Here is a 21,441-nt window from a genome sequence, read left to right as displayed (position 1 = left end):
AGACATACACCTAGAATCCAAACCATACAAGGTATTTGTCGATTCCAAGTAAGTAGATTATCCACCTGTTCCAACCTAAAAAAAATCAAAAGAATTTGCTGTCCAAACCAGTCCAAGTAAGTAGATTATCCAAGTTGTCAAAAGTCGTGACTGTACACTTGAACTCCAAGTATAAAATACAACTCAGTCCCCTCCCCGTAATTCCAACGCTAACTCAAACCCAATTTCGGCAATACCCCTTCCCTATAAAAACCACACCTCCTTTCATCTCAATTCCTTCTTCTTCGTTAACAAAATATCCCCATCTCCCATCACAACCTCACGCAGTCTTTCACTCTAAAACCCTAATTAAACCCTAAAATCTCCCAAATCTCAATCCAAAATCACTGTTTCTGATGAAGGTAAGTATTGGATCTATCCATTAAATCGCCATTTTCATGTAATCTCGATCCAACCCTAATTTTTTTTGAATTTTTTTGAATTAAATTAGGGTAGATTGTGAATTAATCTTCAATCATGGATGATTTGGAGAAGGCGATTTTGTTCAGATTTGATGAATCTGGTTCAATTGATCCTAATCTTAAACTAGAAGCAGTAAAATACTGTGAATCATTGAAGGAATCCACGCCGTCGATTTGTAGATTATGTATTGAACGATTCCAGTTTACGACATACGTTCAGGTTCAGTTTTGGTGTTTACAGACACTTCACGAGGTTGTTCGAACTCGTTACTCGATGATTAGTGCCGATGAGATGGAGTTTGTTAGGAAATCGGTGTTATCTATGGCTTGTGGAGGCGGTGGGGGTGGTGGTGAGGATGATAAGAGTAATGTTGGTGGTGTTTTAGAAGGGCCGGTTTTTATTAAGAATAAGTTTGCGCAAGTGTTTGTTACTTTAATTTATTTCGAGTATCCTTTGATTTGGTCGTCTTGTTTTGTTGATTTTGTGCCCAATTTGGTTAAGGGGAATGCAGTTATTGATATGTTTTGTAGAGTTTTGAATGCGTTAGATGATGAATTGATTAGTTTGGATTATCCGCGGAGTGGGGAAGATGTGGCCGTTGCAGGGAGAGTTAAGGATGCAATGAGGCAACAATGTATTGCGCAGATTGTACGTGCCTGGTATGAGATTTTGAACATGTATAAGAATTCGGATGCGGAGTTGTGTACGGCTGTTTTGGATTGTATGAGGAGGTATATTTCTTGGATTGACATTGGGTTGATTGCGAATGATGCGTTTGTACCGTTGTTGTTTGAGTTTATTTTGGTTGAGGGGTTGCCAGAACAGTTAAGGGGAGCGGGGGCGGGATGTCTATTGGCTATAGTTTCTAAAAGGATGGATTCTGCATCAAAGTTGTCGCTTCTTAGGAGCTTACAGATTAATCGCGTTTTTGGTTTGGTGGCTGGGGATGTGGATTCTGAGTTGGTCTCAAAGATTGGCCTTTTGCTTACTGGTTTTGCAACTGAGGCGCTTGAATGCTCGAAGCGTTTAGACTCAGAGGAGATGAAAGTTGTTGCGACGGAGCTATTGGATGAAGTTTTGCCCTCAGTGTTCTATGTGATGCAGAATTGTGAAATGGATGCAACGTTTAATATTGTGCAGTTCTTATCAGGTTATGTATCTACGTTGAAAACTCTTACCCCGTTGAAGGAGAAACAAGTTGTACATGTTCAACAGATTTTGGAGGTGATACATGTTAGAATCTGCTATGATCCTGAGTACAGAGAGAATCTTAGCATTCCAGATAAAATTGGGATTGAAGAGGAAGAGCGGATGATTGAGTACCGAAAGGACTTGTTTGTGTTGCTTCGAAGTGTAAGCCGAGTGGCTCCTGATATTACTCAGATGTTTATTAGAAATTTATTTGCTGGTGCACTTGTGACTTCTTCAGATAGGAATGTTGAAGAGGTTGAAGCAGCACTCTCTATTTTTTATGCACTTGGAGAGTATTTGAATGAAGAGGCAGTGAGAAATGGAAATCCACTTGTGAGGGAATTGCTACCAATGCTGTTATCAGCAAGGTTTCCATGCCATTCTAATCGCTTGGTAGCACTAGTATACTTGGAGACAATAACTAGGTATGTGAAGTTTGTTCAGGATAATGATCAATGTACACCTCTCATTCTTGCTGCCTTTTTGGATGAAAGGGGCATACACCATCCAAATATCAATGTGAGTCGAAGGGCCAGTTACCTCTTCATGAGAGTTGTGAAAAGCATGAAATCCCAGCTTATTCCTTTCATCGAAAAGATATTGCAGGTTAGTATTCTCCACTAGTTTGAAACTGATTTTTTGTTGCATCCCATGTGTGTTAGTCCACTTACATTGTTTTTCTTGGCTTTGCCTTTATAAATGAAAATCTGTTTTCAGAGTCTCCAAGACAGAGTGGCCCAGTTTACGCAGTTGGACTGGAAGTCGGGAGATATGACAAATTCAGGATCTGAAGATGGGAGTCACATATTTGAGGTATACTTGCTATATCCTTACAAGATTTTTCTTACGCCAGTCTATAGGTTTTGCCCGTGTTTTCTGATTTACTGCCATTGGAGTGCAGGCAATTGGCTTACTAATTGGGATGGAAGATGTACCACAAGAGAAGCAAGCCGAGTATCTGTCGTCACTGCTTATCCCTTTATGCAATCAGGTAAAGGATAAATCTTTTCTTAATGCAAGTTATTAGTTGGGCAGGGTCGCAGGGGAAGACATTTCTGCTAGTTGTTAGTTGGAAAGTTTGAGTTTACCTTGCTCTTACATGCATGGAGTAACTTCCATTCTGGTCTAGTTGATTTATATAATGCTTTTCTATTTTCTAGTCTAATTTTTCTCCTATTCAGGTCCAGGAGCTGCTCTTAAATGCCAACGTACAAAATCAGGAAGAATCTTATGCTAAAATTGCTAATATACAGCAGTTAATCATGGCAATTAATGCACTGAGCAAGGTATTCTTGTTGAGTCCTCCAATTTGTATACTCTCGTTTTTTTTTTCTTAGGTCCACTTCACGTTTGCGCTCTTTACTTTATATAAAGTTTCTCACCCAAGATAAATATGGTTTCTTTAGGGCTTCAGCGAACGTCTTGTCACTGCTAGTCGCCCTGCAATTGGTAGTATGTTCAAGCAGGTTGGTGGTTTTAAGCCGTTTTTGAATTTATATCTGGTAATACATGTGTATTTCAGTACATCTCATTGTAAGTTTTCATGAATGGGGGATCCTCCATAACTGGCTATCATTGGAGACTGTGATTCTCCTCTTCCAATTATCAAGTATTTACTCTATTAGGAAATTGATCATAAAGTATAGCTGTTCTGTGCACCAACGTCCGCATGAACATTTCCTGATGTGAGGTCTTATGTGTCACCATAAGATTAAGCTAATGTGGATTTGTATTTCCTCGCACTACTATTTTTATATCAAACATGTTGCTGTTGCGTTAGTTTGATGACATGTCTGAATTTTCACTCTGGTTTTTCTTTGTGGCAGACGTTGGATGTTCTCCTTCAAATTCTTGTGGTGTTTCCTAAGGTTGATCCTCTACGTAGTAAGGTAATACATTATCCTTAGCTGAGCTTAAACAATAGGTTCAAACTCAAAATAGAAAACTGAAGGGAAAGAATTATCTTTGTAACATGATTTTTGGATCAAATGAAAAAAGAACTTGTTGTCCGGATTGTAACCCTGAGTTTGAGCCAGGCTTCCTGTTTAGAAAGCTGTTACATGGTATTAATTTCGGTAATATGCAGGTGACGTCATTTATTCACCGGATGGTAGAGGTTTTAGGAGCAGCTGTCTTTCCCTACCTCCCCAGGGCACTTGAGCAATTGCTTGCGAACTGTGAGGTAAAGTACTTGCCTTATATGTATGTGTATGGTATATTGCTTCTGACGAAAATTAGACTGCCTATACTGCGGGTATTAAATTCGTTGAAATATATTTTGGCTGGTTGTATTGTGTGTTTCTAAGCGGCATTGTAATTTCATTGTAGTATAAAATGTCAAACGTTTATTGACTCTTCAAAGTTTTGAAATTGCAGCCCAAAGAAATGGTTGGTCTGCTTGTGCTTCTCAATCAGCTCATCTGCAAATTCAGTGTTTTGATGCGTGATATCTTGGAAAAAATATTTCCTATCATTGCAAGTAGAGTGTTTGATGTTCTTCTCACACGTGAAATTCCTTCAGGGCCTGGAAGTAACACTGAGGTACGAGCTTTGGTTGCTAGTAAGGTGTCAATATGTTTTACTAGCATCTGTCACCAAAATGTTATATATATATATATATCGAAAAGTAACATCGTAATGGTGAACCTTGCGCTACTGTTGCATGTTTCTGCAAGATTCATCGTACCGTAAGTTTAGGTATCTCAAAAAGTTTCTCCAGTAGGATATGTTTAGGCTTATAGAAGCTTTACATCAAAAACTGAATGGCACATGCTCATTGGAATTGACCTGGTGTTCTAATAATGATTTGGCTAACATTTCTCATTTTTTCCTTTCTTTTGGTTCCGCAGGAAAACCGTGAACTTCAAGAGCTTCAGAAAACATTGTACACATTTCTTCATGTAATTACTACTCATGACCTGTCTTCAGTGTTCCTTACCGCTGAAGGAAAGAACTACTTAAAATCTATTATGCCCTTGCTATTGCATAATTCCTGCTATCACAAGGAAACTACTGTGAGAAAGGTATGTATTATGTATTAACAATTAAGTTGCTTTTTTTGCTGATGCTGGAGAGTTATTACTTCCTCTATTATCACATCAGCAGTATACCGATTCCTATTATCTTCGACATGTCTGCTTTCCAGTCATGTGTGCAGATATTTATTAGACTAATTAAAGACTGGTGCACCGGATCTAATGAAGAGGAAAGGGTAATCTGGGCTACGATCAATCCTAGATAATTATTTTTTGTTAGCTTGGGTAAAGTATATTCCATATACTAATCTAATCAATTATTTTAGGTACCTGGTTTCCGTAACTTCATAATTGAGACCTTCGCTCCAAGCTGCTGCTTGTACAGTGTTCTCGACAAGTCTTTTGAGTTCCGTGATGCCAATACTGTAAGACCTTCATATCACTTGACTTTTTGACTGCCAAGTATAAACCCATGCTTGTGCTACATTTTTGCACACTACGTGAATTAATAGCCTAAAGATCGTGTACATGTTTTGTGGCAGCTTGTTCTTTTCGGGGAAATTGTGGTAGCTCAGAAGATCATGTATGAGAAGCTTGGTGACGAGTTTCTTGTTCATTTTGTGATGAAAGGGTTTCAAACGGCAAACTGCCCACAAAATCTAGCTGAAGAGTATTGTCAAAAGCTGCAGGTAATAAAGACATATTCAAGGAAGCATTGTGGGTGTTGACATGTTTTGGTTGTGGTTCTGAATCTTGCCTGCTAGATCACATACTAGCATTTCGACCACCAACTGAATTTTTTTCCTGCACAATAATGCGAACTGTTAAAGATCCACCGTGATGTCTTTGTAAACAAGTCCAGGCTTGATTTTCTTTCATATGTAGTTTCTAACTTTGCTTTATTTACTCCACAGGGAAGTGATATCAAAGCCCTTAAAACATTTTACCAGTCTCTCATTGAGGATTTGAGACGTCAACAAAATGGAACATTCGTCTTCAGATAGCAGTGCCTTATGACTATAAGAGATTGAATTTCAAAGTTAACTTCCTTGGAATTCTTCATGGTGGCCCTCCATTTCACTTGAAGAGATGGGTAAGATGTGAAACTGATGCATTTTTCATTAATTTTACCCGACATGGGATTTTGTTTTGATACTAAATGTTGGTGAATATTGCAGGATGCTTTACACTGTATATAATATTTATGCAAACCTAGAACAGAAGAGAAGGTACGTTCATACAGCTTCTGACACTTGGTATTTGACATAATTAAACCCATGTTGCTGCTAAGATTAGTGTGATTTGGCTCTTTCTTGAACAGATGTACATTTCCGGGAGCAGCTTTGTTTTACAAACAAATGGTGAGAAGGCACAACTGCTGAAGGCGCGCGCTGAACAACTGTAAAATTAATATCTTGATAATGTTGACGAGAAGTTTTGTCATGTCCTTTCGTCATAGAAAAAAAAACTGTTTAGGATAATTTCATTGTTTCATAACTTCGCATCATAAAAAATTTTGATACCGGTAACCCGTCTAATACGTGAATGTTTTGATTGTGTCATGTGTCATATTAGAAATCAGTTATAGAAGAAGCTTTCTACTAACTGCAGTCGTCCGAGTAAATAGAAGAACAGTCGGATTTCCGTCATAGTTGTCAGTTTTTGTTTTTTTTTCACGGTTCACTGTGAAACCACTAGTTTTTTTTTTGAATTTTTGTGTGGGTTATCTTAGTTTCTATTAAAAATTTACAGCCTCAAGTTTCTCTGGTTGTGGTGTTTTTCACTTCAAAAAAACTCTTTCTTTTGAAGCACATGGGATTTCAAATGGAGTTAGAATGTGTGACAGAGAATTATTCCATTTATAGCCTTGGAAACTTTAATGATATGGGGAACAAAAGAAGAAAGTAGGTGCATCCTACCTCATCCATCACTTGATGATATGGTAGTACTGATACATCAACCTATATCCATCACTATAGGAAAACAAAGTGTTTCAATTTCTCTCCAGAAGCTTAATTTCTGAAATTGCAACTTGGCAATTACTACTGTGTTGGTTGTGTAGGTGTTGCCCTTTTTCTCTTTTCCACTGGTGCTTGCAAGTGGTCCTTTTGTCCCATTTTTCGGTCTTTTTCACAGCATGTCGTTCCCCGCCAGGACCGGGTTCTATGGTGGTTGGTTTCCATTGTGCTTGTAATCAGACAGGTTTCATGGCCTGTTTCAATGTGTTGCTGATTCTTGATTGTACTTGTAATCGGACTGAGGATTTAAGGACCCGCAGGTGAAGCAACAAAAGGAGAATAAAAAAACCGTGACACTAACATTTATAGTCTGTTTGGATACTAAAAGCACTTATGTTTCTCCAGAATTAAGTCAAAAACATATTTATGCTAGAAATCATTCTGAAATTGTGTACCTAAACTAGTTTTTGCCCTTCTTGTTTTGATAAATAAAAAAACAACTTCTGGAATGGTATTCAAACCGACTATTAATTAGAGACTGATGTTACAGAAACAATACAATCTAAAACACAGACAATAAGTGCTTCATAAACAGATGATTAAGAGACTAAGGCACATACACGTACATAAGTAGGTATAGCAATAGAGAAATTGTTCTTGTTTTCTTTTCAAGTCTTAGAGTGAGCTCTATTAGGACCAATGAAAGAAGTTATACCAGCAGAAGGAACAGCCATAATAGGAACAGCAGAGAAGTAACTTTCATTCATAATGCGATGTTGGATCGATTCGAACGTCGATCCAGCTTCAATAAGATCTTTCAAAACTGCATAGTAAGTATCTTTAAGCTTCTTTAACATACATGAATACTGCAATTTCAACCACTTGAGTCTAATTCCCCTCAACAACTTCACTATTATCAAACCTCTCCGTGGTTTCTTCGAATCACCTCCTAGGCGTACCGTCGGTATTTTTCGGCGGCGACCGAGAGGTTTTCTCCGCATCGACCACCGGGAATTCGACCTCTTGCAGGGAGTTTGGCTCATGAGGTTGGAAGTTTCACTGTTGGCTTTGACCTCCATGGAGTTGGATGGGGATGATGGTTGATAAGAGAGGGAAATGATATAAGAACAACAACTGTTATGTCAGAAAAGCATATTATAAAAGGCATGGTTGTAGGTCCAATTTTTTAATGGGGATAGTAACAGCTAACCAGTGTCATGAATTATTGAAGATTTGTTTAAATCTTTTTAACTTATTGGAGATTTATGATTATGTTGGAATCATTGATTAAACCATGACTAATTTTTTTAGTACTTGTTTTCAATTTTTGTATTATGATACCTCTCTAACAATACTATGAAGTCGATGATTTTCAATCCAAAAAAAAAATTAGTTGTTATAGCAATCGAATCGGTTCTCTGATGTTATAATTATATAGTGATAAAGTTATTGGGTGATGATATTGGTGACCTGAGTTCATAATTGCCAGTATTAAATTCTTTATAGATCAAGTTAAGTTGGCTCTACCAGATACCATTTAGACTATCTAATAGATTGATAAAATTGTTAAGATGTTTATTAAAGAACGCGCCAATGGGAGATACTTATATTCCCTTTGTCCCATTATTAAGTGATCTAGTTCAAGTTTGCACAAATTTTAAGGCAAGCAAGGGAAAAAAGTATTTTTAAGTATTTTTATACAATTATACCCTTATGATTCAAACTAAACCATGAATAATAATTAGTGAAATTTTGAAATGATTTATCTTTCAAACTACACCATGGATGTTCGCAAACTTTGAACCATTGAAAAGCATTTTAAAACACTTATGTAACGAATATAAACATGTCTATCAAATTATGGATGTTTCTTATATTTCTTATAATCAATTAAAATAATAATTTTAGAAATATCTCCTTGTTTAGTGATATAGGTCACTTAATAGCGGGACAAAATCTAAAAGTAAATAGGTCACTTAATAGTGGGACGGAGGGAGTATTAACTGGGGGATATATATTACTTTCCCCAACCAATAGTGTCTGCCAAGGGGTGTTTGTTGGGGGCGGAAATACCAAAATACCCTTTGGTTAATTAAAAACATTATACTACCTTTCCAACAAAATAACAATCTTAAAATCAAAAACCAAAATCAGTATCCCCCGTTCATTCAGTTCCGGCACTCTTCTTAGGTTAAGGTTTTGAAAAAAAGATTTATTATTCATCGTTCTTCATCGTCGATTCAAAAAATATCTTCATCGATTACCCGAATCTGTCTATAACCATGCCTCCACGAAAGAAACCCAATCCCAATCCGCAATCAAAATCAATATCAGTTGCTCAACAAAAACAAGAAGAAGTAATCAATCAGATTGCTCTTGAAGAAGAAGAGGAGTCGGAACATCAAACTCTCGAACAAATGACTACTATGAGAAGGTAAGTGATTTTGAATTGTTCTATAAGTGTTTCCATCGATTTAAGGCATTGGGTTTAGGTTAGAATCACGAAACCTAACTCAAATAGTTGAGTTACAGTCAATGACGACATTGAAATTAGTATGAATGGAATGCCGGTACCGATTTACGACATTGAATTTCGGATGAATATCATGCCGGTAGTTTGTTCCGGAATCGAATTTAGTATGAATACTATGTCAGCTACAAAGCTAAAATCACCTGAAACTGAATGTTTTGTCCCGGCATTGATTTTAGGTTGAACACCATGTTGGTAGTTTGTTTTAATATACAATAAAACCCAAGGAATTTGTTAACAGTGCCGGAAGTGAAATTAGGATGAATACTATTACCTGGTTACGACATTGTTTTGAATTCTTAAGCTGTTTCGGCGGTGTTTTTTTGGTGTACAGGAACATCCTAAGAATTACCTAAGAGTATTGGCATTGTCGACATTTATTCGAAAATGCCGGCATCGTGTCCCGGCATAGTTGTTTTGTTAAATTACTATGCCGTTTTTTGGTCTCGGCATGGTCGATATTACTTGAACCAATTCCGGTAGTGATGATTATATGTCGTTATAAAGTATATTTATGCCGGCATCAAATATGATTGTGAGTTGGATTATATTTATTTCGTGTTTCTTTTGATATAGGGCTAAAGCCAAGGAAGCTAAGAAATCAAAAGCTAAAGATGCTAGCATTAAGAAAAGAAAGAAAAACGATCTTGGTACTCCTGAGTCTCTGCCTCCTCGGGGGAAAGCAGTTGGTCGCAACAAGCGTTTGGGGGCATCTAGAAGAGGGAAAAAATGGGAGAGTGGTGGTGACCGCATCCGTGAACCTACTGGAACAGTTGAGCACGGTGAGAAATATGAAGAGAAAAGTCGGGAGGAAGATAATGAGGTTGATCCAAGTCAATTAGCAACCCAAACTGAAGTTTTAGAGGAAGTTGTTGGGCCAAGTTAATAACTGAAGCATGTCAAAGTAAAAGTTAAAGATTTTCACCTTCCTCATATTGATGACATGATACCTGACCTTGATCGTTGGAATTAGGGTGAAGCTCCGGAACCGAAAACGGTGTTTGGCTACAAGGACACGTGGGCTCGTACTATTAATCAAACCTATGTAAGAATTTTTATCTGATGCATATGTATTGTTTTGTATTTATGTAAAATCTCTTAATTGCATTATCTCCTAATTGTAGGATCATAAGAAGGTTGTGCGTGTTTTTCGAAACCAAGCCGTGACTCATTGGGACTTGGCTACAGAATTTGAAGAGGTCCAAACATTAGTAAGGGAGTTTGGGCTATATGCTTTGGTTGAAAATTATGTGAAGTGTGATTCTGTGACAGTCAATTGATTCGTCGAAAGGTATTATGGTGAAACTGATACCATGCACTTCCCTTTTGGAGATATTACCTTGATCCTTGATGATGCTCAGAACATTGTAGGCTTGAATGTTATCGGAAATCTGTTGCAGAAGGAGATAAGTGTCCGTACTTAGAATGGTCAAAGTTTCACGCTCTAACTAACAAGATGTTTGGTTGGAACTAAAAAACTTCTTTTAAAAGCTTTTATGTATCTAACAATAGTAGGACAAAGACCAACAAGCTGAAGCTGATTAAGGAGACCTTTGAAAAAACAGAGGAGAGAAAAGACAAGGATGGATGGGAACCTGCACAAATTCGTTATACAGTCGTTGCGTACTTGTTATTAATATTGGGAACTAAGGTATTCCCTGACGCTAGTGGAAACAGGGCTAGTGAAAACCACCATCAATACTTGGATCCCTTGGAAGAGGTCTGTAACTATTCTTGGGACACCGTGGTAATGGCACATTTGATGGCGGAGATGAGAAGGGCCTCTAAGGCTGTTACAAACCAATTTTTCGGGAATTTCACTCTACTCCAGTAATTTTGTTTTTAAACTTATGTTCTTATGTATATTTTCACATGTACCGTTATTATGAACTCAGAAATAAAATTTACTGCTTCTTATATGTATCATTCCACATTGGTACAGGTGTTGTCTTATGAACACTTCCCGACATTGTTCATGAACTACAAATTATTGAAGATCAAAAATCTTTCCGAACCTAAGGCGCATAGAGCTAGGAGATACGAATTCGATAATATTCCAAAGCCCGGTAATAATAGTTTATTGACAAATATGATATTGATTTGGACGTGATGGCTACCAAAGAGGTTGTGTTCGACCCTTACAAGGAGACTAGAGAGAACCACCAAGTTTTGAGGTATAATAACGTTGCATTTTACAACGGACCGTTGTTCCACCCAAAGGGATACGTTATGGTTGATCCCCGACGTGTCATGTGGAAAATTAGATATAAGCAATTACCTTATTCCGAGAAATCCTCTCTTGAAAGGTACGTTGTTGACCATTCTCTGAGTCATTCAACTTTCTTAAGTATGAAGGTATAACATGAGCCAACTCCAGAACCAATACATTGGAGGGATATGGAACCACGTCGTTTGATACATATTAGTAACTGGGAGATTACGAAAAACGGTAATGAAGCCCACCCGGACTACATGTTTTATTACCTGCAAGAGTCATATCCTTTTTTCGTGCCCCCGGACGACGTCAAAGTTCCACCCCAAAAAAAACCTCCTGTCCAACTCCTATAGAGGCACCACCTACAATGGCCGAACTTCAGAAGACCGTTGGATTGCTAGTAAGTATTGTTAATTTCTTAGTCAATTAATGTGTTTGTGTGTATATATATATATATACTAATTATGTGTTGGATGTACGCAACTAGTGACGTCGGCTTGGAAAGTTGAGAAGGATGTTTGGTTGCAAGAACGGGAAAAAAGAGGTGCTATCCCCTAAAGAAATGTAGAAAGTTGAGGAAAAGCTTGATAAAATGGAAGACCCTAATGCAAAAGCTTTGTTCGGGGAAACGAGGAAGGTGGTCGTGGCCAAGAATCAAAAGACCAAGTGATATAGGATTTGTATTTGTGTTTCTTTATTTGAACGGTCGTTGTTACGTTTTGAACAATTTGGAACTTGTTTTTGTTTTTAACTCATGATGAACTCTTTCGTTATTTGGTTTACTTTTGGTTTATGATAGTTGGATTAAGAAAATTTACGCAAAATTCGGTTGTTTGGTTTATGTTGAACATGTTTAGATTTCACTAAAAAGAAATAATTATAAGTTTTCATTACACCAAAGGCGTCGGCATTGAAATGTTTAGGTTCAACAACGCCATCATAGTTCCCGGCGGAGATAAGTAATTATAATTCCATGCCGCAACTAATACTGACATTAAATTTTTTTTCTAAAACGATGCCGTAAAGTGGGGACGGAAGGGTCCAAGTTCCTGTATAGAATTTGGACTGTGTCGGCGAGGAAATATTTATTAAATCCATGTCGGAAATCTGAAACTTGGATAATTTTCCATAAAATCGGCATGATAAATAAGATATATGTCCATGCCGGCATTCTGTAAATCCTTCAGAAATTAAATATTTCAAGAATTCCGGCATTGGTTTGGATAAATCTACAATGTCGGGATTGATTATAGATCGTTACGAATGCTCTTTTTATTTCGTTCCTAGATAATCTATTACATTAGATTTGAAATTTTAAATTAAAACATACTAAAAAACATGAAACTTTAAATTAAAATATACCAAAAAACATGCGAATGGAGTACTTTTGGTTTAAGATGATCTCGTAATCTATTTCAACAATTACGTTTTTTTTTAGCCTTTCGTGAATATCTTCGAAGACATCATCTGAAATCTCGGTGTCAAGGACCATCCACATTGGTTCATCTTCTATTTCAACATATTCCTTTCCCTTCATATAACATCCATCACACCTATCAATAGGATTGCATTGGCCTTTGTGTTTTTCTCTTGATTCCGACAGTTCAGCAGCTTTGTCTAACCATTGAAACTCTTCGCATTTTGGGTGATTCAAACACCTTAGAAAGATTCTTCAATTTTTGGCATCATCAGTTTTTGCAATTCAAAATCGGTGTGTCCCATCAAAGTTTCTACACTTCGAATAAATAAAAGGACAGTCCATGGCTAAATGAGAAGGTATGATGTGACTTGCAAATTTGACAGCTGCAATGATGACTCTGTAAGAAAAGATTATATTAGTGATATGTCCATATATTGTTAGTAATGTTGAATCTACTTACTTTGAAGGTAGAACTTGATGACGGTTTGCAAATAGAGCTTATTGATGAATCTCCCATGCTTGTGAAGCTTGAATCGTGCTTGCATGATCTATTTTCTGAGGCTTGCTTTCTTGAGAGAAGGATTTTATTATTTGATGGGTGCTTTATGTAAATTTTTCCAAAGAAATTGGGACGTATTATATAGAATGAAGCTCTAACGGTTTTATTTAGCCGTTTTTTTCCCTTTAAATTCCGGTATGCCGGCATGGTCGCATAAATATAACCACTGCCCCTAGTTTATGCCAGCGTTGTATGTTGGTGTTGCAACCATGCCGGCGTTTACTTCAGACTGGGCCCAATCTCTGTACATAATAAAAAGTACCGGCATGGATATTGAATAGTAATCAATACCTGGACCAGATGCCGGCGTTTATATCTATATTAATATCAACAAGTAAAGTGCACGTGCGTTGCACGTCGTCAAACCGTAACTTTTTCACGTTTATCTTACATGTTCCCAGAACAATGACACTCCGCTACTCTTGTTAGCCAATATTGTTTCTCTTACATCAAAATTAGTAGTGAATTAATATTGATCCTCTCACATGGAAATTAGTAGTGAATTAAAATGCAAAAGCAGACTGTTCAGCAACATAACTAACACCCAATTGCAAAATTGGATAAGTTTTTCTGTCACCATATTTGGGGCATGTTTTTGGATCCTCGTAAAGCCAAGAATGAAAAGTTCTTTCATTTTAATATAAGTTCATTTCTTAGCTCGTGCAATTCACTTCTTCTTTCAACTCTTTAGTACTTAGGTTCATTTAATTGGTGCATTCATAAATAGGAACAAGACCAGAGATAGGGATCGGCAATAATGAGCCAAGCTAGTATTTGCAGTGAATCCACCCGTTAAATAGTCATGCATTACAATAGGATCTCCCATATCTCTAGCAAATACATCCCTTTTCAAAGAATGGGCTTCCCTTCGACCGATACCTCCCGAAGAACCAAACTAATTTTGGCGTAGCAAGGCATCCTATCAATTTCGTGTTCTGATCTCTCCGGGCCTCTTCTTAAGTTTCGAGTACCCCCTCGTCTTGCTTGCTTCTGGCGAAGCTTCTTGCACTCTTTCGCCAATATCTTGGTCATTTAACCAAGGAGCATCATGTTGGCTTTGAAGCACCTGCATGGTATTGGCATTTTGTAGATGTGGTTTGATTATTCCCATTTGTCTCTATCTATTGGTTGTCGTCAACCGGATTTCCCTTCCATGACGAATCTTATAGAACCTGAATCAATCGTATATAAAACCTATCCGAAGTGGACTGCCAATAATTAAAACATAACCTCAGTATAAGAAGGAGTAAAAAAAAAAGAAGAAATGAATCCAAGCAGCAAGTTGCTTACCTACACATGTCAACTTTCCGGGGACCAACCATACTAAAAGACTTCACTCGTGTATCCTAACAATGTTTGCCATTCTTACGGCAACTGCGATGCATGGCTATTGTTGCATTTTGCATACATGGAGGCTTCCTTAACATTCTTAACCTTATCGAGCATCAAGTGAAGATTAACTTGAAACTGAGTACCCCATTCAGAGATGCCACGGACTGCATATATACCAATTGAATTGTAAATAATGAATAATATTTCTGCGTAAACCTTCTACAAAATTTTTAGCCCTGTGGAAGTCCTTCCTACACAAATCAAACAGTTTAACAAATTTTCTCGTCCTCTTCCTCCTGAATGTTTGCTTTTGTTATATGAAGACTAACTTGGATTGGGATAAATAGTTAAATTCACATATGCATCCAACACTTTAAACTTAAATAAATCAAAAACATATTAACCCCCTAAATAGACATCATAAAATTATTACAGTGAGAATGATTTTGAATTTTTGATAGTATGAGTACATACCTAATGGAGAAAAATAGTCATTCAATTGTTGATCTCCAGCATGAACTGTTCGAAACCCAGTTGAACATTAGTGTTATCATTGAATAACCAACCCTTCAAAACCATTGATAAACACAATGATATTAAATTAAACCCCTAAAATAAACAGAACCCTAGGTTTTGACAATATGAAGAGATGCATGTACATAACTAATGGATGAAAAGCAAAACAGTAGATTCAATTGTATATCCTCGCTATCAATTGCTGGAAAGTCAATCGAAGATTCTTGTGGAATTTTCGCTGTTGAGAAGAGGGAGAGATTTGAGGGAGAAGAAGAAGAATTTTCGAAGAGAAAGAAGAGAGGTGTTAGACTGTTGTTTATGTATACCGGACATTTCTAGTGTTCTAGATCGACGGCTGTAGTTAGGGATGGACATAATCCTACGATGGAAAACAAAAATACGCGTGAGAGAGGAAAAATACGTGAGGGATACGAAAGATACGTGCGAGAGGCGAAAATATAGTAACGTTTTTGGGAAATTCTTGCTGCTATTAAAGGTGGGGAGATGCCGGCATCTGTGATTTCAAAAAAACTAGTCGTTGAGGTTTTTCTCTGTATAAAGAGAGCTAATATTTGAACCCAATTGCCCAAAATTCGTGTGTTACACTAGTACAAAAAGGGCTTTTAGTCACGGTATTTAACCGTGTCCAAATATCTATGGTCACGGTAATCCATTTTTGAAAAACCATGACTAAAGCCTGCGAGGCCAAAAGTCCGCCATATTTGGTCACGGTCATTTCCGTGGCTACTTTATCAAACCCACCGTGACCACAACTTTAACAGTCACGGTCTTTTATTGTACACCGTGACAAGCTCACTCTTTAGTCACAGGATGCTAAAATACACCGTGACTAAAGTTGATCAGTGGACAGGAATTCTTTAATAGACCGTGACCGATAGGTAATATGCCCAAATTATCTAGGATTCTTGGATGGCTTGCAAAAAAGAAAATGGCAGACCACCGAAATAATTTTTAAATTAAAATTCTTAACATTGCATTGAATTTGATAATATCTTACAAAATCAACATATTTTACATTTAGCAAGAGTTGATATCAAGGACATATCAATAAATCAGCAAGTATCAAAACTATACGCATTTGCATTGAAGAGTACGAAGCCTTCAACAAAGTTTTGGAAGAACAAATGCACTTCCTTTGCATGCCTAATCCAGGTCTTGTGTACTGAAGATACCTGTGAACACTCACACTGCAAAAGCTCCTCAAAACTTTGCCGCTAGGATGTCGCTTAGCTGCATAAGATAAAAGCAAAACAAAGTATAGTTGTCAAAGTTAAACATAAACCAGTGACACCGTAAACCATAAACATAAAACAGGCAAGGAACTAACAGAAAAATTTCCTGAATTTATATTGCAAATCAAACAATTTATCCAGAATATGCAAGTTTTTGCTCCTTATGGGGAAGGGCCCAATAAGGACAGCACACCCCCCACTTTCAAGCGCACCTCTGTATCGACTGAGAATATGTTCTAGTCGGTGGAACCGGCGAACCACGTGAGCTGGTTAGATGCGTGGGGCAGAGGGCTCGTAGTACCCCCTTTGATCCAGCTTCGGAATCACCAACTCAAGGGACAGGCCTGACGGCAGGCGGTGGACTCTTTCAGGGAAGAAGGGGCCTAAGAACGGCAGATGCCGTACACTTGAGTGACAAAGGAAAGAGCGAGACCTCACAAGATTCTGAAGCTTTATGTTCCTCCATTTTTCCAAGTGTCATGACTTCCCCTTTATAAAATGAAGTCAGGTGATTAACCCTGTGAGATGGCGGAACGACATTTGAAGATCAATATTGTAGAAAAAGAAATATCTTGCAAGAAAATAGAGACCAGATTGCCTGTCAACTATCAAGTGTAAAGGTCTACAATACAACAAAAAATAAAAAAAAACTAAGGAGCAGAATCTCTTCTTATTGACAAAAACAAGAAGAAAACTCTTCATTTTTCATTTTTCTCATGTTTCTCGTTATTTGGCAGTGGAAAAAACCAAAATCAGTTTTGTGGTTCTGGTTCCCTGTAACTTCTAAGGTTCTAGTAAGGCTTTACCTAGTTCATGCTCCACTTGCAATTCGCCAGTTACAAGCGCTTGCTACATCTTTGTTTACAAGATTATTGTCAATTAGGAGCTTGACCATTTCCTGAAGGCTGAAACTCCTGAAATCCAAAATGAAGTAATAAAGGATGAGATAGAGACAGACAGACATACAAAAGGTACCTAAGAGAGAGAGAGAGAGAGAGAGTATAGTTTGTTTTGACTGAAGATGATAGAAGCAGGGAAGGAAGATATAGTATTACCGGGCAACTGCTTTATCAGTTTAACAAGCAGGCTAATATCTTTCTTTCTAGCAGGGTAACAACTCATTTATTTGGCTCGAAGTGAGAATCTGTCAACTGATATATTGCGTCACATAATACATATCAGCAAGGCTCAACAATATAATACTAGTTTAACATCAGAAAACTCAACAATATAATACTAGTTTAACATCAGAAAACTCGACAGGCTTATATTACCAAGGCTTCATGTTAGCTTGACATAGTGAGATAACCAGCTAGTCGAGCTGTAAAAAAATAAGTTTAATGCATAACGATTTACATGCATAACCAGCTAGGTGATGATTTAATCCCACATCAGGAAGACTAAATGAAGAAAAAAATAAGCCTACAAATAAACCTGTCAGAATGAACTCAGTTTTAAAGTTATCTTCATCGACAAAGCCATAGTTCACTAAAATCCTTACATTTGATTGTGGCCCGCATCCACAGAATTAAAAAACCAACTTCACATATCAGATATAACACCGTAGAATAATCACTTAAAGCAATACTGGCCATAGTAAAGGCAGAACTGAGTGATCTTGTGAAAACAGAAACGTTCAGTTTCACTAAGAAGTTACAAAATTGTTTCCTAAAAGCAAACTCAACATGCAGGAAAGGGATCAGTCTATAAAACTTGCATCAATTGCACTTGATTTTCTATTATACATCCAACTTTTCAGATAATTTAGATAAACAAATTGTTGTATGATAAGTGGATGAAAGACATGCAGAAGAAAGGTAATCACACCACTTAAAAATCAGATATTGAATACCTCATCTGAAGAGACAAAAGGTTACCTGCAATTGAACCACATACAACTGAACAATAACAAAGCCAGAGCTCTAAAATTTCATACGGAAAGGCCTCGGTAGGTTTATATATAATATATAGGTTCTGCTGGAAAATCAAATCAAAGTCACATTAGGTTAAGGATATGAGTATATTGAATCAAGCACCAACGAAGGAGAATAATCTCAGGAAAGGAGTTCGATTTTTTATACAGCCTTCTAAGTGCAAGAATCTAATGTCAACTGGATTAGACGTTACGATCTTTGGGTTCACTGTCAAAGCAACATAGAAAACCAATCCATCTTTAAAATAGGTTTGAACACAAAATAAGATGCTGAGGAAGAAACTAATTAGCTTTCAAATAAAGAGAGAAGGAATGGATCATCTGTACACTCTAGCAATGCTTATCTTAGGGTACCTAATTTCAAATTCGAACATAATCAAAATTGGAAAAGTTAATGTGCCAATATTTCAAATAAGAAAACCCTAAAATACAAAGAATTCCCTCTTCAACACGAGCAAATAATTACATCTATTAACCAAAAGTGAGTCAAAGAATTAACGACTTTAGACTCTTACCGGAAAAACCTCAAGCCACTTAAACTTGATTTCCATCAGTTTCACCATCATATAGCGAAACGTCGTTGTTTACTGCATACTCTTCTAATTTCAGCCATAAAATTTTCTGAACTACGCAATAGAGATCCAGAGAGAGAGAGAAAAAAAACCCATTGATTGATTGAAACTTCCGATTCAAACTCCATAGGAAAATGAAATTAGATCGAAAAGGGAAAATAGATCAAATGGGGGTTGATATTTGAGATTGATAGACAGAAAGATGAGTAGAGAGGATTCAGAGGAATGATTTCCCTAAAACGTAAGAAGGTGGGCGGAGTGTAGATCGTGGTGGAGTGTAGAAGGTGGGTTAAGAAACCAAGGCGGTTCTAAGTTCCAACTTCTATCTTTTACTCGAGAAACTGGGTCTTCATTAAATTATACACGCGTCAGACACACCCGTATCCAAAGAGATATATGTAATGGTTACGGAAACGTATTCGACCGGGACAAACAAAACTTCAGTCACGTTTATGGGTAGAACCGTGACAAGGTCAGCCGTGACCAAAGGCCATAGTTGTACTAGTGTTATATATATCCTTGAGACTCTTAACTTATGAAACCCTAAATTCTAGAAGAGTGCATCCATAAATAGCTTAGTATAGAACCTACTTCCACATATAACAAATAATATCGGTTGACTCCGAGGAAGATTTAACAATCACCCAAGCATGGTACACCACAACTCGAGTTGGAATTATAGATAACAGTTCGGGGGAGAACATGTGGTTGAATATTTTTAAAAAATTTAGGCACGATTATGGGAACCGAAAGGAAGAACTGATCAACAAATCGAGCAACGTCACAACATCATCCTAGATTGTCCCTTCAACAACTAGTAAGTATTATATGATTAATTCGACGCGATCCACTCATTACAAACTAAGTTTGTGGATTATTTTTGTAGCACGAAGTCGTGAAAGCGCGTTACTTACAGGAAAATGGGGGAGCATTCATGTTTGATGAAAACGTGAACCACATGGAAACAAAAGTCACATAGTACCACCAGCTGGGTGAATCGGAGACAGATTTTTCGTAAGAAGATTGATAAGTTTAGTGGTTTTTGATTAGGTTTTTAGGATAGTTTTTGGTAATGTTTTATAGGTAGATATTTATGTAAAACTTCACGACACTATAACTCGTCCACTTGGGTCATCAAGTGGTTCGAAGGCTTGATGCACGTGCTAACTGCATCCGTGCTTTCGGCGACAAGGATTATATTTGAAATAAATTATAGTTATGGCATAAAATGCTAACATAATTCAATGCCGTTACCATGCCTGTGTAGATAGTATATATAACTATATGCGGGGATAGAGTGTCAAAATGTTATGGTTTCTGTATACAATAAACCTTATTCCGGCATTTGCCTTTATATACAAATCCAAAACGGAATTGTATGGCGGCATGCTCGTCATCCTTAATTCAATGCCGACATTTAACATTTTGAAAACTAAGAAGCTTTTATCCGAATTTCAATGCCCAATGACTATTTTTTTTAAACTATAAATTAGTAAAGGGAACTGCTGGCGTGGATGTTAATCTACTGACAATGACATTTTGATAAAGAGAAGAAAAAAAAGTCGTTGTGTCCTCCTCTATTTAAAGCAATGGATACACCCATTTCACTTGATGCCTCAAAAAGAAAAATTAGCAAGCTCCACCACATATCTCCAATGCCAAATCCATTATCAACTACCGATTTCTTCGTTTCCATGGAAAAAGAAAAATTTAAGATGAAAAAATTATCCACTCATGTAGGATATCAATTGTATTTATTTGTCTTGTATGTGCAATCCATCATAAGAACACCAAAACATGTATGAGCAAATTTTTCAAGCAAATGATGCGAAATGAATATTTAAAGGGGCTTGTTGTCCGGCCCTCGTTTAATGATACGCGTGTAGTTGTGATCTCAAAATATCTTCTCAAATTCTTGCATAACATTCCTCCCTTTCTATTCCACCATTCTAATACTTTCTTGTGCGTTATATATTGTACTTAGAGAAGACATGTTCATCCGATCCTTTTCCTTGAAGCCTCAGAGAATTTGTCTTGGTTTGGTACATGCTTTTGTCAATTTATTTACATCCTCCATTTCATGAGGTCTTAGCTTCGCAAATAGGGAGTGACCAACAAAATCTTCCGGATCCGGGTGGTTATGACGGCCGAACCACACCGTATAATCACACTCCTTGTCCTTGTCTCTTAAATGGAATATACAAGCTTAAAAGGGCAATTATCATTCCTCGTACGAGTCTTGTATACCATATTAGTATTCTTTGGATATACATAACCCTTTCTATTATGGATATTCTTCTCCTTGTATTCCCCACTTCTCTCGCAAACCATCTCAAAACGAATCTATGAACCTTGGGTATTCCTCACCAACACAAACATGTTCTTAAGAGCCGTCTCTTTAGACCAATCACCTTGCTTCCTTTTTAGATTTTATTCCCTACATAAGGACAACAATGAGAGATTATAAGGTTCATTACAAGCAATCTATTAGTAAAATTCAAGTAGGTGAAAAGTATTCTTTGGTA

General features: G+C 37.1%; 2 protein-coding genes and 1 long non-coding RNA gene across 4 annotated transcripts; 1 reads left to right on the top strand and 2 right to left on the bottom strand.

Annotated features, from left to right (window-relative positions):
• The first annotated feature begins 282 nt into the window (after positions 1-282).
• LOC113293933 (exportin-T-like) lies at positions 283-6,393 on the top strand. 2 transcript variants are annotated; one of them, XM_026542374.1, is made up of 16 exons: positions 286-401; positions 491-2,259; positions 2,371-2,466; positions 2,555-2,644; positions 2,835-2,939; positions 3,060-3,119; positions 3,480-3,542; positions 3,740-3,835; positions 4,030-4,194; positions 4,503-4,676; positions 4,799-4,864; positions 4,955-5,053; positions 5,171-5,317; positions 5,543-5,721; positions 5,807-5,857; positions 5,950-6,393. In XM_026542374.1, exons 2-14 carry the CDS (start codon positions 517-519, stop codon positions 5,630-5,632), a joined length of 2,994 nt encoding a protein of 997 aa, XP_026398159.1. In that variant the 5' UTR covers positions 286-401; positions 491-516; the 3' UTR covers positions 5,633-5,721; positions 5,807-5,857; positions 5,950-6,393. The 2 variants fall into 2 exon arrangements, with proteins under 2 accessions (XP_026398160.1, XP_026398159.1); XM_026542375.1 differs by lacking the exon at positions 4,799-4,864 and having other exon boundaries at positions 283-2,259.
• An 861-nt stretch (positions 6,394-7,254) lies between these two features.
• LOC113300494 lies at positions 7,255-7,587 on the bottom strand. The gene has a single exon (XM_026549694.1). The coding sequence runs from the start codon at positions 7,585-7,587 to the stop codon at positions 7,255-7,257; it is 333 nt and encodes a 110-aa protein (XP_026405479.1).
• Positions 7,588-16,581: 8,994 nt separating this feature from the next.
• Positions 16,582-17,556, bottom strand: LOC113293314. The gene is made up of 3 exons (XR_003332208.1): positions 17,467-17,556; positions 17,218-17,325; positions 16,582-16,929 (listed from the first exon to the last, which is right to left on the bottom strand). It is a non-coding gene; the product is annotated as an uncharacterized LOC113293314 (long non-coding RNA).
• Positions 17,557-21,441: the final 3,885 nt, after the last annotated feature.

This window comes from Papaver somniferum, chromosome 7 (assembly GCF_003573695.1).
Source record: "Papaver somniferum cultivar HN1 chromosome 7, ASM357369v1, whole genome shotgun sequence".
In the NCBI taxonomy this organism is placed as follows: Eukaryota; Viridiplantae; Streptophyta; class Magnoliopsida; order Ranunculales; family Papaveraceae; genus Papaver; species Papaver somniferum.
This window is presented reverse-complemented; position numbering and strand designations above follow the sequence as displayed.